Source organism: Filicampus tigris, chromosome 4 (assembly GCF_054856515.1).
Source record: "Filicampus tigris isolate MCC_2025a chromosome 4, RoL_Ftig_1.0, whole genome shotgun sequence".
Classification (NCBI taxonomy): domain Eukaryota; kingdom Metazoa; phylum Chordata; class Actinopteri; order Syngnathiformes; family Syngnathidae; genus Filicampus; species Filicampus tigris.
The window spans coordinates 1623648-1640532 of record NC_141220.1 but is presented as its reverse complement, the minus strand read 5'-3'; the positions used below and the strand labels follow the sequence as shown (position 1 = coordinate 1640532).

The window sequence follows — 16885 nt, the reverse complement described above, 5'->3', positions numbered from 1 at the left end:
TATATACATATACATATACATATGTACAGAGCTGGGCATCGTCCCTCCCTCCCCGAGTTTCCGCCCTGCATATTTAATTGACCCACGTGGTCCCAGTCGAGTGGAGTCAGCCAACCGGCCTTGAGAACTGACTTAAAGGGACACTTGATTGGGCTGAACATCAACACTTATATAATAGGTCTGTATGAAAATTATGTCTAAAATTCACCCCCCTAAAAGAATCTGTAGTGATTTATGTACTTTTTTGTGATGACTAAAGCAGCAAATTGGCCCGCCCACTTTTGAGGCGTGTTTTTTTTTCTCCATCTCAGGCTGTCAACGTCATCGCAAGGAGGCTTGATCCGTGTTGTTCCTTGCTTTGGTTTGTCACGTTCTGTTGTCACCTAGTGTCTGAAAGTGATTAATTGCCACTAAAACTCATTTGCACATTCCTACTCTTGTCCATTTCAAACTGTGAAAATGTAAAAGCGGGTGGCACAATATTTAGTTTTTATAAACATAAAATGTGAGCTCCTATGAGGAAAAAACACCTCCACAAAATGAAACATATTGTGCTGATCATCTTTTTTTTCATAATTACCGGTTAGAGTGGACCATACCAGAAATGTGCATATGAATTTTAGCGACAATTGATCGTAGTTTTCGGACATTTAGCGATGCAAACGCTTTGTTTTTTTTCTCATAGCAGCCAAGCAGCCATGGCTGTGGCTCCCGCTAGCTCCCGCGGCTAGTCGAGGCAGAATTGGTTTTCGATTGCTAACAGTCAAAGTTAGCAGAAGGAGATCTATTTCATACTGTCCATATATGAGGGTTCGCGTCTCAGACGAGCTGCGCGCTTGAGTAGGAGTTAGCTACACGCGGCCACCAATCAGCCAGTGAGGAGCGACGTGTTTGCTACAGAGGAGGTCTCGTTGCGGCGAACGCTGTAATTCTGTCCAGCCAGAGATTAAGGGGCATACACTGATAAAAGTGTGTGTGTATTTTGGATAAATACAAGCCCCGGAGGTCGGCTTGTCGAAATGTCAAAGTCAGACTTGGAAAGATTTAAGATCACCGGAGTTCCAGCGAGGCCGTCCCTTCAGCCAATTATGGCCATTTAATGCACCTCATTTTCGGATAGGCAGCGTAGCGGTGAACCTCGGAGTAAATCAAGCTAACACTTTAAATGTAATCTATAACAACCTATTAGCAATTCAGCTAACGAAAAAGCTTCTTCAATATGTTTGAGTATCTTGGTGACTTTATGACATGAAACGAGGTATGTGACAAGTGCACCTCAGCTGCATGTAGGCTGCTCATTTCCTGCTCTTTTTGGTCAGACATGGAAAGGGTAATCGTTTTGTGATGTTTTCAGAGGTTGAAGTGGGCCTAAGTAGAGATGTCCACATATATTGGGGCTGATTGATCCCCATTATTTTGACAATATTCGCGATGTTATTTACAATGACTTTGAATGACAAAATGTAATCGGTCCCTACCATGTCGTCACACAGGGCATGGGGAGAGGGGCGGGGGTGTGGTCAAATTGCTCATTAATTGTAGGCGTTCCTGAACACGTTAGTTTTGTACTGATTTCTCCAAAACAAATTGATAAAAGTTAAAATACAAGCTAATATTTTTCTGATAAAAAAATACTTAAATTGAGCTTGTCATTGAAAAATAGACCCATGTCGGCTCTCTGATCCATTTAAGGACCTCAAATGTTCCAGAAGTATGTTGTATGTATAATGTGCAAAACATAACATAATATAAGGTATTATAAGTACTGTATAGCGATACTTCATCAACGGATCGATACTTGTATTGGCATAAAAAAGTATTGTTATACTTCGTGATACAATGTTTTTTTCCCCAGCCCTAATATATACTTGAGTCTAATTTTCTTGCAGTCTGTTCAATAAAAAACATTTATATATATATATCCATGCATTATCCAAACCGCTTATCCTCACAAGGGTCACGGGTGTGCTAGAGACTATCCCAGCTGACTTCGGGCAGTAGGCGGGGGACACGCTGAATTGGTTGCCACATATATCCACACACGCACTCGTAATGAAATAGTTTGTCTGTGTGGAATGTGGACTGTTTTCAAAGCGTTTAAGAGAATTAAGTCATGTGATATAATAACCTAGAAAATTGTGATTTATGTGACGAGCAAATATGCATCTTATTCTCACCTGAACAGATACCTTTGACAGGAAAGGTGGCCTGAGCGAGGAAGTTTGGATCTGAAAACATGTCCTCTTCATTGACCACAAATCGTAGGAAGGTGAGCTCAGGCTCATAGACTTTGAAGCACACAGGCTGTGTTGTAGCTTTCCACACCGGGTTCAGACCGTTATCCCCTACAACCAGCAGAAAGACAGACACACTGTATTTTTGAACTCGCCTTGTGTCACATGTGTTGTTACGAAGACGTTGAAATTATCTTTGCCTACGATAGACACTGGTCTTGGACTTGGCTTCAGTGTGACCACATAGTTCAATCTCCACAAAAGGACTAGAAATTGAGCGTCCAAGCTTCGGCAGGTGTCTGGCAGCAATCACCTAATAAAGACAAAACAAAAACATGTTTTATTTTTTTTTATTCACAGTCTCAAAGGGCTTCACATGCCCATAGCTGACAAAAACATCAATGCTTTTCTTCAACAAGAGCTTATGAAAAAGTAACATATAATTTAAGTATTAAAAAAAATAACAGCGATAATGTCGTTGTAAAAGTGTGCGCACCTTTTTATAACTGTGGGAGTATTCAGAATTAAACAATCACGTTCAAATTCATTTTGAACGTGAGTCAACAAACTATCCGAGCAAATGGACTTGACCTAGACTTGAACTATGTGACATCTTGTTTATAGTTTGAAATCTGCATACACAGTTTGCATTTTTTGGAAACAAAGCAAAAAAGAAAGAAAAAGAGGGTTTTTGTTTCAGTCACGCCAACCTGGTAACCCAGTCAGCATCACTTGTTGGTGTGAAGTGGCGAACATTATCAGAGCAACTCAGAGGATCATTAATCTGAATTAATTGATTATTTCCACAATTGGTGAAAAAAATAGGATGGTAAAACACATGGTTTTGCGCCTTACGGAATAAAGACACAACAATGTCGAACTAAAGGTGGGCATTCCGTCTGATTGACGGACGCCCATTTTGCAAAGATGGATTAAGCATATATATATATATATATATATATATATATATATATATATATATATATATATACACACACACACACACACACACACACACACACACACACATATACGAAATTGACTTCGGTACTCACTAGTGGTTCAATGGACCACATAAGTCACAGTTCAGATCGGTCACAGATTTTGAGTTGAGGATCAGATTGTTTTTCGGATCAGCAAAAAGATAAAATAAATAAAAAATAATTAGAACTTTGACTTCATTAATTTTATAAAAAGCTTTTGCCCATTAAAAAGAACAAACAAAAAAAAAGTCTGATATGGTCGTTAAGGATTTAAGAATGCAATACAAGGCAGGATACATTCTCATTGTATACGTGGTACAGTGTATAAAATAACAAGATGTCCTGCCAGACATTTTGATCTGAATGTTTCCTTTAAATTATTTAATGAGCAAGTGTTTTTATAAAATAAATGAAGACATGGTTTTATTTATTTATTTATTTTCAAAATGAAAAAGACTTTGAAGTGCAATTTAAGGCACCTTGCTTTACACATGGACAGCGCATTACAAAATAATCTAAGTCCATAATATTGAAAAAGAAGTTTAAAAAAATGTAAGCCAAGGAACAACTACCAGCCAGGCACTTGTTGCTAATGATAACAGCTGCTAGCCACTAACACCAGAGACTCGTGCCATATTATGATACAATTGACAGCGTAATTAACTAGCGGTTTGTTAGCATCCTAAATTAGCGACTAAATATGAGTTCGGGATGGCGTTGTGTTGATGTAGGTGGCAAGCTGAGACGTCGAAAACGGAAGTCAAGTTAACTGTTACGCCACCACGCATGTGGACTTCAAAGTAAAACTTTACTAAGGCTATTGCACTGGCATCAATGACGCAGTGTATTATCTGTTAAGCTTTATTTTGAAGTTAGCCTTAGCGGAGGTGGTGTGTTCGTTGAGTATGTTTGCAAAGCGCTCCCATATGTGACTTATGTGAGCCATGAGGGTTTTCAACTTTCTCTGCTGCTATTACAGTGAATGCAGAACAATCATGTTGACTAAATGTGAAGGCACATGGTTTTTTTTCACCAACCATTCTGCGGATCGTGCCCGGCCCGAACCGTGATGCTTGATCCGTACCGATCATGGATTAAACATGATCTGTTGCACCACTGTGTACAGGTACGCAAAGGCGCGTCGTGACTAGGGTTGGGCATCGTTTGAATTTGGACGATTTCGATTCCGGTTCCGATTCCGGTTCCTAACGATTGTCGATTCTGATTCTTAACAACACCCAAAAAAAAGGAGTTATTTTTGGACAAATGAACTCCTCTGTTCTTCAATTTCATTAACTTGTTACTATTTGTGAACTTTACCATGGATTACTCAAAGGGCTGTTTTTAACCAGTATATTTATTTTAATATTTTTTTGTATTATTATTTAGTATTATTTTTCACAAGAGTTTTATTTTTGAGTTCAAGACAAAACAATAATGTAGCTGTTACTGAATGCATGCTACTGAACACCAAATAATTGGCTAACCGTGTCATGCTTTCGAAAGAAAGTATATTTGACAAACACAACGCTGCATTTTAAGGCCAAGCAAAGAAAGTCTATCTAATCTAAGCAGTCTATGTAACCATAGGATCTATATGTATCTGTATGTACAGTATTTATGTATATGCTGCAGCTGCGTATGCTATAAGATGCGTATGCTATAAGTTAAATATTAGCTGGATATGTACCATTTGTGTTGAACTTGTTGGCTCAGTGTTGCCATTAGACGTACTTAGCCGATTCTGACTTTTGGGTCGTAAGCTGCATCGTGTCACTTCTATGGCTATAGGCATCGGCCAAATGAGAGAGCCGGGCCGGTCCGGGCAGGATCACCAACCCCGCGAAGGGCGACTGCTGCCACCGCTGTGGAAATCCGTGGGAAGGGCTGCACGCCCAAAGTCGCCGCCGCCTTGCTGGCCGGTATGAGGCTAGCGGAGGGGCTGACCGAAGTACCACAGCAGCTCGAATGGGGGTGATCTTCTGTGCTATTGCAACGCAGCTTCGCAGAGACTTTTTTTATTTATTTTTTTATCGGTCGCACTTCATTCATAGCTCTTCTGCGCGGGAACTAAGAATCGAAACTTAGCACCGACATTCTAAAATCTGAACGGTTCCGTGAGAACCGGAATGACGGACCCGACTCCACTCAATTCCCGGTTCTCAGTGCCCAACCCGAGTCGTGACGCACATGACGTGACGCATCAGTGATTTCTGTTGCGCATGCATACCTGCGTACCAGTTATGTGCACCCCTGTATGTGTGTGTGTGCATATATATTTGTGTGTGTGTGTGTGTGATCTGGTTATTTGTGATGTGCAACACCAAACACACATCGGTGTGTGAATTTAATTTCCCCTGAAGGGACTGTAATGGGTATAATAAAAATACACTGACAGGAAAGTTTGGGCATCCCGACTTCTACTGTTGTCCCCACAACTCATACCAGGATAAGTGACTTGATGGATGGATAGAAATAAATGTGTTTCCATGAGCATATAATTCTTTTGAATGGATGTATTTACAGTAGAAGTGTGATCCAACATACCCTAATCACAATGTTGTACTTGACGTCTTTCTTCTCCTGGTGAGGGTCATAGCTATCAGAGCGCATGAGCTCTGGCTGTAGAATGTAACCAGTATGTCCATTCATACTGAAGAGGGTATGGTTCAGCTGGGTGTATTTATCTGGTGGAACATAATTATGGAATAATTATTCAATCATAAATTGATTTGTATTATGCTGTTGTTTTTTTTTACGACAATAAGGTTTGAGAAACATGATGCCCTTCTGTTAAAGAAAGAAAAACCCACAACGATCGCTGACATAATTAGAAACTTGTGTCTGGTACATTCTTTGTTGTAACTAGGGCTGGGCAATAATTCAATATCAATATGTATCGTGAGAGACACATAATCAATATCAATAAAAAAAAATCAAGAAGCAAATCACAAGCCCGGCATTGTACATGCTGTCGGCAGAGGCTAAGGTGCGGCGTTATATTTGTGCAACAATTGCAAGCATATAAGAGGACATTGTGAGCACAAAAGCGCGTTTTGAGCGCACAGGAATCGCTCTTGAGCGTCTAGTTCACTGACTGCTTGCCTGCCATGCCGAGGAAGAAGTTGTCGAATCATTGCAGAAGAAGTGTGCACATGTGTGTGTGTGGCTTGAATGCACCGAACAAAAGTGTGGCTTTACTTCGTTTAAATAAAATGACCAGAAATGGGCAAGGCAGTAAATTTTGCCTGTCTGTCATTCGTCATTAACCAGCAGCCGGGCCACACATCCATCATCATCAGTCCGCCATTATTTTAAGCCCACCCAGTCCGTCATCGTCAGTCTATCACTCCGATGTTTTTTTCACCGCACTTCCATCCATCATTGCTAAATTACAGTTTGTCACCGCTATTTTAGGACCATACCTGTCAACCCCTGGGTGTACCGAATCTTACGAAAGTTACTTTTTGTCCGTACATATCTGTATATAATCTTTAGGTTTGGGCACCGAGAACCGTAAATCGAGTGGAACTGGGACCATAATTCTGTTTTTTCCGGAACCATTCAGATATCAGAATGTCGGTGCTAAATTTTGATTCCTAATTAGCCGTGAAGAAGAAGCACGAATGAAGTACGACCAATTAAAAAAAAAATTAAATAAATAAATGTTTGCGTATGGCGCGCAGCCCCAGGCTTCTGATGCCGAAGTTGTGTTGCAATAACATGGTAACTCGCCCCCACTCGAGCTGCCATGCTCCTTTTGGTCAGCCCCTCCGCTAGCTTCGTACCAGCGTGGGCCGCGGCGGCGGCATCTCTGGGGGTGCGCCGGGCCCCTCCCATGGATCTCCACAGCTGCTGGGACACCGCGGTGGCAGCAGTCGCCCTTCACGGGATGGGTGATCCTGCCCGGGCCGGCCCAGCTGGCCCATTCGGCCGTCACCTAGCCATAGAACTAGGGTTGGGCATCGTTTCAATTTGGACGATTCCGGTTCTTTGATTCGATTCCGGTTCCTAACGATTCTCGATTCCGATTCTTAACAAAAAAAACACATACACATTTTTTTTAAATTAAAATAAAGAACAAGGAAGTTCATGTGAATTGTCCAAAAATAACTGCTTTTTTTTGTTTGGAATTGAGAATTGTTAGGAACTGGGATTTAATCAAAGAACCGGAATCAGAACAGGAATCGTCCAAATTCAAACGATACCCAACCCTAATAATCTTACACATTACACATTAGTTTTGAATAACTTCTGTCACGTGATCGAAAATCAGCTTTAGCAGACAATATAGGTCACACGAGAATATCGCAAGGCATGAGAATGAGAATCTCATGGGAGCGAGTGGACGAAAGTTTGCAAATGGCGGTAGCAGGGAAGTACAACGCCATTAAAAAAAAATGTTGGGATTAAAAAAAAAAAAAAAAAGGAAACATGATAAAATTGACATTGGCCGTAATGATTCGCAATGTAGTCCGCTGATAGTGTAGTGGTACACACGCCTGAGTTGTGTGCGGGCAGCGTGGGATCGATTCCCGCTCAGTGACAGTGTCTATGTGTGCCCTGCGACTGGCTGGCGACCAGTTCGGGGTGTAGTCTGCCTTCGCCCATTGACGGCTGGGATAGGCTCCAGCAACTCCCCGCGACCCTGTATAGGATAAGCGGTTTGGAAGATGACATGACATGACATGATTCGCAATGTATGTTTGAAAAGGTGTTTCCACCTGTACAAATTACGCCGAAAGCGAACAACCTGACAGGTATGTAGGACCGTAACAGCAGTGGTGGAAGCGTCAGTAAATTTCACCGATCCTTCATTCGCCCTTCGCCAGAGCCGTTATCATCAGTCAGTCATTATTTCAAGCCGGCTAGACCGTCAGTCATTAATGTTCCTTCGGCCATTTAGTTGATAGGATAAAGTGCGGTGACAGCCAATCTGCGTTGAAAATGTGGTTACTACGTCACACGCAGGCGCAGCAAAAAGCAGACACACAGCCTAATAAAGTTAAGAAAAACACACACATATGCAATACAATACAATTGCCATTAACAGGATGTGACTGCAGGTGGAGGAGTTCACCAGGCGACGGTACTATGCACTAGGTTATGGATTAGGTGGTATGTGGAAGTGGAGCAATAAAAAGTGGACGTTAACTGACAAACTAGAGTGGCAGTGGGCAGTGAAATGAAGATAAAACTGTTTATTTTCTTTTGGTTCTGTTCTGTTTTAATCAGCAAAGTTGCTGCCGTGTTAAAAGACACTGTTAGGAAAGCATCTGTTCAGGTACATACATGTACATTTACAGTTCAAAATTGTGCTGTAAATGTAGTAAATATCTAATTTTTCAACATAGAGAGATGCGGTTTATATAAAGGTGCATCTTATATATGTTTTTTTCATTATCATTTTTTTAATAGTTATATAAAGGTGTGTCTTATAGTCCAGAAAATATGGTATTCAGTTACAATTGTGTTTTATGTATTTATCATTAATTTATTGGCTTTATTTGTTTATATATTTTTCATTTATATTTTATATATTATTTATATCTACATTTATTAATACTTGTGTATTACGCCCTTTTATTGTCTTTATTTATTGTCTACTGTTTGTAAAGTGCTTTGTTACAGCTCTAGCTGCTCTAAAAAATTAAAATGTAAAATAATTGATGTGTATAGGGCCATTGATAAAATGTAAAATTAGAGATTAAAATGTGAGTGTATAGTATTTATTTATTTTGTTCTGTTGAAATTCTAGGTGATTCATGGGACAGTATAGGATAGGCAATAAAAAGCCTGGTGCTTCAGCCTATTGCTTTTTTTGGTTTTCAATTGATATTTGAAATGATTTGTGTATTTTTCTTTTCTGTATTATGCGTACAACCGAAATAAACCATTCATTCATTCATTCATGAAATACACTATATAAATAAAATTGTGTTGTATTGTATTGTATTGTGGGTTCGATCTCCAGCCAATGTGACCTTGTCGAAGTAGTTGAGATACTGAATCCACCCGCCCAGTTGCTCCTGATGCTGTGTCATCAGTAAGTAAAATGAGGTGTGTGAAGCCCATTTACCATTCAATATCATTGCGGTTTGTGGGACCGAGAGGTAACATAGCCAGCTTCCTTTACCAGCTGGGACCGAGACAAAAAAGGAGAAGGCTTGGAGAATTTGGAGCAAGGAAGTTTGGAGTATCTTGTGAGTGGACTCAATTGTTTACAGCTGTTGAATTTTCAACAAAGATAGCGTATAGCGGCCAACACAACTACAGGTCACCAAATTGAGTAGCGATGTTCAAGCTTTAAAAACAACAAAAAAATTCTGTCACAGGAAGAGGAGCCCTGGAGCAACCCTGGTGTAGCCAACCCCGCCGCCAACAAACACACGTGAGACAAGCCTCGTGATATTTCACATTTGGTCTGTAAGTAGCATTGAGCAAACTGTTCCAGCAGTCTCAGGTTTGAATGGTGCATTCTCCTAGGTGGGTTTTTCCATCTCCCTCCACGTATGTTCAATAGGACTTAATCAGGGTTCAGAGAAGCCCACTTATATAAGAACACAGTAAAAGACGACAGTGAACGCACTGGCGTACACCCAGGTCTCTGTCACCGAGAGGAAAATACAAACTCAGAAAGGTGAAGACATTTGCTAAATAACCAGGACTATCCAGACAGGATCCTGGATTAACCACTAATTTAGCTTTTTTCAACAGCCGCAGGTTCTGGAGGTTGGCTCCGCAACAATGCAGATGCCTGGGTGACAGGACTGCATCATCTAATCTCAGCCAGGGACAGGTGTCAAGCAGCAAGCGTCAGGATTCAGAGAAAGCAAGGATGCTGACAAGCCAGGAGCAGAACAGAACGCAGAAGGAAAACCTCGGGAGAATGTGTCAGACTTGATTGTCATCTGCTGCCTGCTGCATTTCCAAAGATTTATAAGATAATTACTGATATTAGATTGCCCTTGATTATCAATCGACAGCCAAAGTTTTAGTAATGTCCGGTGATCGTAGGCCAGCAGGGAGTTGGCACTTTGGACGGCAAGTGAAAGAAACAATATCAATCAATCGATCGATCGATAGCATATAAAGATTAAAAAGTATGGGGCCTAAAATTTAACCTTGGGGAACCCCACATTTAATTTCATGGGTGTTAGCAGAACAAGTATCCATACATACATCGGTCTGTGAGATAGGAATGAAATCAGTTAAAAACAGTACCAGAGATGCTCACTAGGTTTTTAAGTCGATTTAATAACATTTGGTGATCTACTGTATCAAAAACAGCACTTAGATCCAGAAGCATAGAGACTCTTTTCACATCTGCAATGCACCTGATATAATTTAAAATACTTAAAAGAGCTGTCTCTGTACTGTGGTTCATCCTAAAACCAGATTGATATTTCTCTAAAATATTATTTGGATTTAAAAAATGATTTAACTGGAGCATTTTTTTTTTCTAAAATCTTACTTAAAAATGGTAAATTGGATACAGGTCTGTAATTATCAAAAACACCGGGGTCAGAATTGCTCTTCTTCAGAAGGGGCTTCACTACCGTCGTTTTAAAGGCGGTGGGGAAAACACCTGTCTGAAGAGAGCAATTGACTATATTTAAAATTTGTTCCTCGAAGAATCCATAAAGTGTCTTTAAAAGAAATGTGGGAACTGGATCCAAAAGGCAGGTTGTTGGATTTACCTGGGAGAAAACTTGACCACGTGTCCTTGTCTTACCAAGGCAAAACCTTCCAGTGTTTCCTCAGGTAATAATGACTGTTCAAGTTTATTCAAACTTGCGTTTTGACGGGCTAAAAGACTGGGTCTTATGTCATCGATTTTACTTCTTAAGTGGTCTGCACTCACAGTCCTCACAGGTAGTGTCTGTTGGTCTCTGTGGTGACTTGTTAAAATCAGATTTAATTTAGAGTTCAAATTTGGAGAAAATAAATCTTGTTTTTCATTAACTGTAATGGGGTTTGAGAAATAAAAAGTTCTTGTCCATTTGACTGTTTTATTGGAGGATTTTAGTTGTTCACATAATATTTCATAGTGCACTGAAAGTTTCTTTTTTCTCCATCTCCTCTCTGCACTGCTGCATTTTCCTTTTGATGTTTTGGTGATATTGTTTCTCCATGGGGGTACCCTCTTTGTTTTTATCGTTTTAATTAAAAGTGAAGCTACTGAATCTGGGCGGCACGGTGGTCGACTGGTTAGCACGTCCGCCTCACAGTTCCGAGGTTGTGGGTTCGATCCCGGATCCAGCCTCCCTGTGAGGAGTTTGCATGTTCCCCGTGCCTGCGTGGGTTTTCTCCGGGTACTCTGGTTTCCTCCCACATTCCAAAAACATGCATGGTAAGTTGATTGGACAATCTACATTGCCCCTAAGTGTGATTGTGAGTGTGTGTGATTGTTTGTCTCTGTGTGCCCTGCAATTGACTGGCAACCACCCCACGATATCGTGATAATCGTATCGTGAGGTTCATGTCGTGAAATTATCGTATCGTGACATTTGGATATCGTGACATCCCTAATACAAACTATTAAAAAGTCAAAAGCAATTAACGATAGACCACAGACACTGGTGCCATCTTGAAAGCTTATGAAGGTGTTCATGCCCACAAGTTTCTAAAAGGGATGGTTAATCGATGCTTTTCACCTGACATGAGCGCATATCTTGATTTTGAAAAGGTTGGTAACCACAGCCCTGAATCGTAGCCCGTTTGCGGCTCAACCCAGATAATTACCTGCTGTCTGGAAGTTAAGAGCCACCATGTGACAACCAACTGCCCATAGAGGGTAGGGGTCATAGTTGGAGGACTCCACACGCTGTCCTTTTGGGTAAACCCGACTCAATGCCTTGTGATTGTACTGCAGGAAATCCATGGAAAGGCTCTTTCCTGGTGTTTTGTTCTCGACAAAAGAACGGACCTCTTTGCAGTTGTAGCAGTCTGCAAAGACAGAAAGAGGTTTATCAGGTTCGCACTGTATATGAGTGTCATAAAAGAATAAATTTCAATTGACAAGCTCTGTTGTCTGTGAGCTGCAGTCCACACATGAACAAAATTCTTAGTACCACTCTGTTAATGAAAGGACAATAAAGAACCGAACCAAAAAATAATACCTATACCAATATTAATAATAATAACACAAAAATATAAATGCAAATTTAGCAAACTGTCAGGTTCACACCAAGTGAGACATTAGTAAACAACGCACAAAATGAGGAGAGAAGAGACTCAACACAATATTGTCATTTTGCTTGCGCAAGGAGAGCGAAGGGAACTACCGCAACAGTTCCTAGCAACCCTCTGATAAGCACCTCCGCCTTCTCGCTTTTATTTTCTTAGGAGTCCCTGATTACAAAGGTGCCCCAACTCTAAGGGAAAGGGGAGCGAAAGCAGTTGGGACATTTTGAGTTTGGTATGTCTATGTGTGTGCGTGTGTGTGTGAGTCATCATTATGCATGTCTGAAAGCAATAAGGCACGCAAAGCAAGCTGGGCCTAGATAAGAACAAGGCTCAGGAGGAACATCTATTCCTACAAGGCTAGATTAGAACGAGGCTAACGTCTACACTACAACAAAGCTAAGGCCAGTCATCAAACTTCTATTCTGCATAATTCAAATGTGGGACAGCAAGCATCATAACATACTAATTATTATACATTATTCTTACACACAAATAACCAATGAAAAACAGATACTGCTTTTGAAATGTGATTCAACAGAACTATTTAAAAAAAAAAAAAAAAAAAAAAAAAGAAAAAAACAACACTACTAAAAAAATCATGAAACAGGCCTGGACAAAAAAAAAGGTACCCTTAAATTTGGTGCACAACCTTTTGAGTCATTTACTGCAATCAAAAAATTTGTCTAACTTTCAATGAGACTTATGCACCTTTCAGCAGGTATATTGGCCCAGTCCTCAGGATCAAACTGCTCCAATTGTCTCAGGTTTGAAGGGTGCGTTCTCCAGACGGCATGTTTCAGCTCCAGAACGTCACAGAGCCTCCTCCATGCTTTATAGTAAGGATGGCTTCCTTTTCTAGGTATGTTTCATTATATTTCTTAAGTCTGTGAACGTTAGAGCTATGTCTTGCCAAAAATTTCCAGTTTTGTCTGTCCATCGGACATCCTCCCAGAAGCTTTGTGGCTTGTCAACATGCAGTTTGGAAATTTGTTTTATAATTTATTTTCAACAGTGGTGTCCTCACTGGTTCGCTTTCATTAAAGTCGACTTTGGCTCAAATAACAACGGATGGGATGCGATCTGACACTGACGTACCTTGAATTTTCATTTCACTTTTAAATTCCTTGGAGATTTTCTGGACTCCTTTGGTACCATTCATATAATCCTGCCACCACACCATAGAAGGTTGTCAACTGTCCCGTGGATCTTAAATATCTGAATATGTGCAACTGTAGTCACAGCTGCTTGGAGATCATCTTTCAGCTTTTACTTTTAACGTGCTTGTCTATAATTTTCCTTCTAATGAACGCTAAACAACACTCTCCTTCGATTCCTCTGGTCCATGTGTAGTGTGATACGTACCATGTCACCACACAGCACAGTGACTGCTTGTGACCCTTAAAGTAGGCCAACGGACTGCTTACAAGTTTGAAGATACCTGTGATGCTAATTAGAGGACACAACTTGATTAAGCATGTCTCCACAGTCAAATTATTTTCAATCTTTTATAGGGGCACCATTATCTTTTTCCAAGCCAATTTCATGTTTTAAAAAATAATTCTGTTGAACCACAATTCAAAATCAATGTCTGATTTTCATTGGATAGCTTTTTTATTTAAATTTGAGGGGTACCAGCAATTTTGTGCTGCTGTAACTAAAATATGAAATATGTAAAGAATGAACATTAATGTGCTACTGGAGCATATTTTACACAATGAGCCTGGAGTAGATTTGTTCTTTAATCATACTTTTTTCCATATGTTATTATAACTGCATGCATTTACCAAAACGGTCCTTGTCCTTGCTGCGTGGCTGACAGTAGACAACCAGGTCTGACATCTCCTTAGCAACCTCTGCCTTCTTCTCCACTTCCTCCTGCTGCCTGATCTGAGGTTGGACAAGAATGTCACTTCCCTGATACTGCATGCTCAGTGATGGGATAAAACCATCAATGCACAGTGGTCCATAAAAAAATCTGTACAATTCTATCAATTGGTATTCAAATACAAAGGGGGCCAACATGTGGCTTGTGAGCCATTTGCAGTTCTTTGGATGAGTTAACTTTAATATGATACTGCAGAACAAATATGCACCAAACACTTGCCTCTTGTTCCCTACTGAATTGCTTTCTCATCTCTCTCTGAGTGATTCCCCAGGCCACTTTGTACCATTCAAAAAGTTCCTCCAAAGAGTCTGCGGCCAAGTCAAAATGGAGACTGTCCTGCTCCATGTTCTGCAGTGTAAGAACATGCAATCTGCCATTTTTACCGTTTTTCACTGAAAAGAGAGAGGAGAGGACTCAGTGACACGGCATTCCTGATTAAATATTGACTTATAATGTTGTTTTACATTTTAAAATTGTGACATTTAAGAAGCAGGATTTTTTGAATCTCAAATTAACCAATTGTTTCGATTTCAGAGCTCTAACTACAGTAAACAAGTGCTATATTGCAGTTCAGTTGTTGCAATTCTGCTATAGTGCGGATTTTTGGGGAGATGTGTCATTACAGTGGTTCAACATCAACTCCACTTTTTATAATACAGTTATTTCCAATATTTTTGGTGTTAGCCATTGCTCTTCTTGCTCGGATTGTTTAAAAAGACTGTAAACAATGTTTAAGGGCTATAAATGCTATAAAAATCACAGTGGCATAACTTTTTATGTACAGAATCCATTTTAGGTGTATGCAAATCTTTTTGTTATAAACTAAATTCCAATTTCAACAGACAAAAAGCATTTTCATGTTATGTTATTATTTTTTACCTTAGTGTCCCTGTTTCAAAAATTCATTTCCACAAATGATCAAAGATGAATTTGAATTTGACCTCCAGCTTCAGCAAAATTCGTTAGAACTTGAAATGGTGCTAGAAGTGGAAAAAAAAATACTCACAGTTTTGTATGTTGCACTTTGAGATATCCACCACACCCTTGCATAGTTCACCCAAGGGATTGTCTTCTAAATCCTGTTTTAATTTCGGTCATAAACAAATATGAGATTTTAGGCTTTATTCCGTCAAACATCCAGTTAAATTATGACCTGAAATGCCTTAAAAAAATTAATAAAAAAAACCTGTTGTCCAAAATCAAGTTTGGTGTTGTTGGACACTTCCTCAACATAATTGGCTGGGAAAAAGAGCTGCACATTACCACCATGGTCTCCTTTCCACCTAGAATGTAAAGAGGAATCTGAATGATTTTTGCTTTCCTTTTTTTAAATTTTTTTTTTGTGTGTACTTTTGTACTTGGTCATGTCAAACAAAAGTGTGCAAATAGACTCACCATCCATCATTGTACTTTGACACATTATGTATCAAAGCTCCTTTATTGAAGGTGAGTTCATCGGGCATCTTAGACTGGTAGCTATAAACAGCCCGAACAGTATTCTTTGGCTAAGGTACACAAACAAAAAAATTAAATGAAACACAATAAGCATACAATAAGTTAAGCATACCAAAAAACAGCAACAAAAACATATTACTATTATAACTGTACACACCAGTGATGACTCAATCTCATTGGGTTCCACATATGTCGTCATTTCGTACAGTGAGGCAGTGTCTTTATCCTGTCAAAAAGAATCCACTGTCAGGTACCATTCTTTACAGAGATATTACCCAAACAAAGCAGGATTCAAAATGATCACCTCAAAAATATAATCTTTTTCATTAGCAGCCTTTTTAATTCATCTATTAGTGGTTAGTGGGTAGAACTCCTGCCTTACATTAGTAAGGTTCTGTGTTTGAATCTCAGCTCTGAACATGCATGTTTTCATGTCCTTCCTGTTTGTGTTTTCTTCACACAATCCATAAACATACACAAGGTTAATTGAAGACTTTAAATTGTTCCAAAGTGTGAATGTGAGTGTGAATGCTGTTTGTTTAAATGTGCCCTTTGATTGACAGACCAGTCCAGTGTGTACTAGAGGCTGACATTTTTTCGGGAACCCACCGGGTCACAGCAATGCCGCGGGATTCCCGCGGGTTGGGAGTCAACTTTACCTTCAATCATGGGATTGGGACAGGAAAGGATAAAAAGTTCACGGGAGCAGCAGACAGGAGTGGTAGCGTCCATGAGGAAGAAATGATGCTGACCTCCAAAATGGGAGCAGTACAGGATTATGCTTAAAAGTGAGAAAAGTGAGGCTTAGCTAGTGTAGTAGGGTTTGTGAAATGCAAGCTAATATGGGATATCAGCCAAAATCAATGTTCCCTCAAATTTGCATGCATGTGTCTGAGCATTCACACAAATTCCCTGAGCATTCCTTGGACCACGGTGAGCAACACCAGCACACGGCAGCCAAACCAGTGTCACGCCTGTCTAAAACCTGCGATAATAACAAGTTACATGATGTAGGTACGTTTCAAAAAATTCAAACAAACCACCTATATGTCAAAATAGCAGATATGATTAAACCTTTATATCAAAATAGAATATTTCATTGAATTGATATTTGTGACAAATAAAATCAGCCTTAGTTT

At 39.9% G+C, this 16885-nt stretch overlaps 1 protein-coding gene across 5 annotated transcripts in view; it reads right to left on the bottom strand.

Moving 5' to 3' along the window:
• The window catches only part of plcg2 (phospholipase C, gamma 2), a 106045-nt gene that overhangs the window by 3316 nt on the left and 85844 nt on the right, over positions 1-16885 (bottom strand). For all 5 annotated transcript variants that reach the window (XM_086029070.1, XM_086029068.1, XM_086029069.1 and 2 more), the window contains 10 exons: positions 15904-15972; positions 15687-15796; positions 15478-15574; positions 15298-15370; positions 14511-14683; positions 14191-14293; positions 11963-12166; positions 5765-5904; positions 2439-2547; positions 2178-2345 (listed from right to left, as the gene is read on the bottom strand). In XM_086029070.1, the coding sequence (XP_085885196.1) occupies positions 2178-2345; positions 2439-2547; positions 5765-5904; positions 11963-12166; positions 14191-14293; positions 14511-14683; positions 15298-15370; positions 15478-15574; positions 15687-15796; positions 15904-15972 (1246 nt within the window). The remainder of the gene's footprint in view (positions 1-2177; positions 2346-2438; positions 2548-5764; positions 5905-11962; positions 12167-14190; positions 14294-14510; positions 14684-15297; positions 15371-15477; positions 15575-15686; positions 15797-15903; positions 15973-16885) is intronic.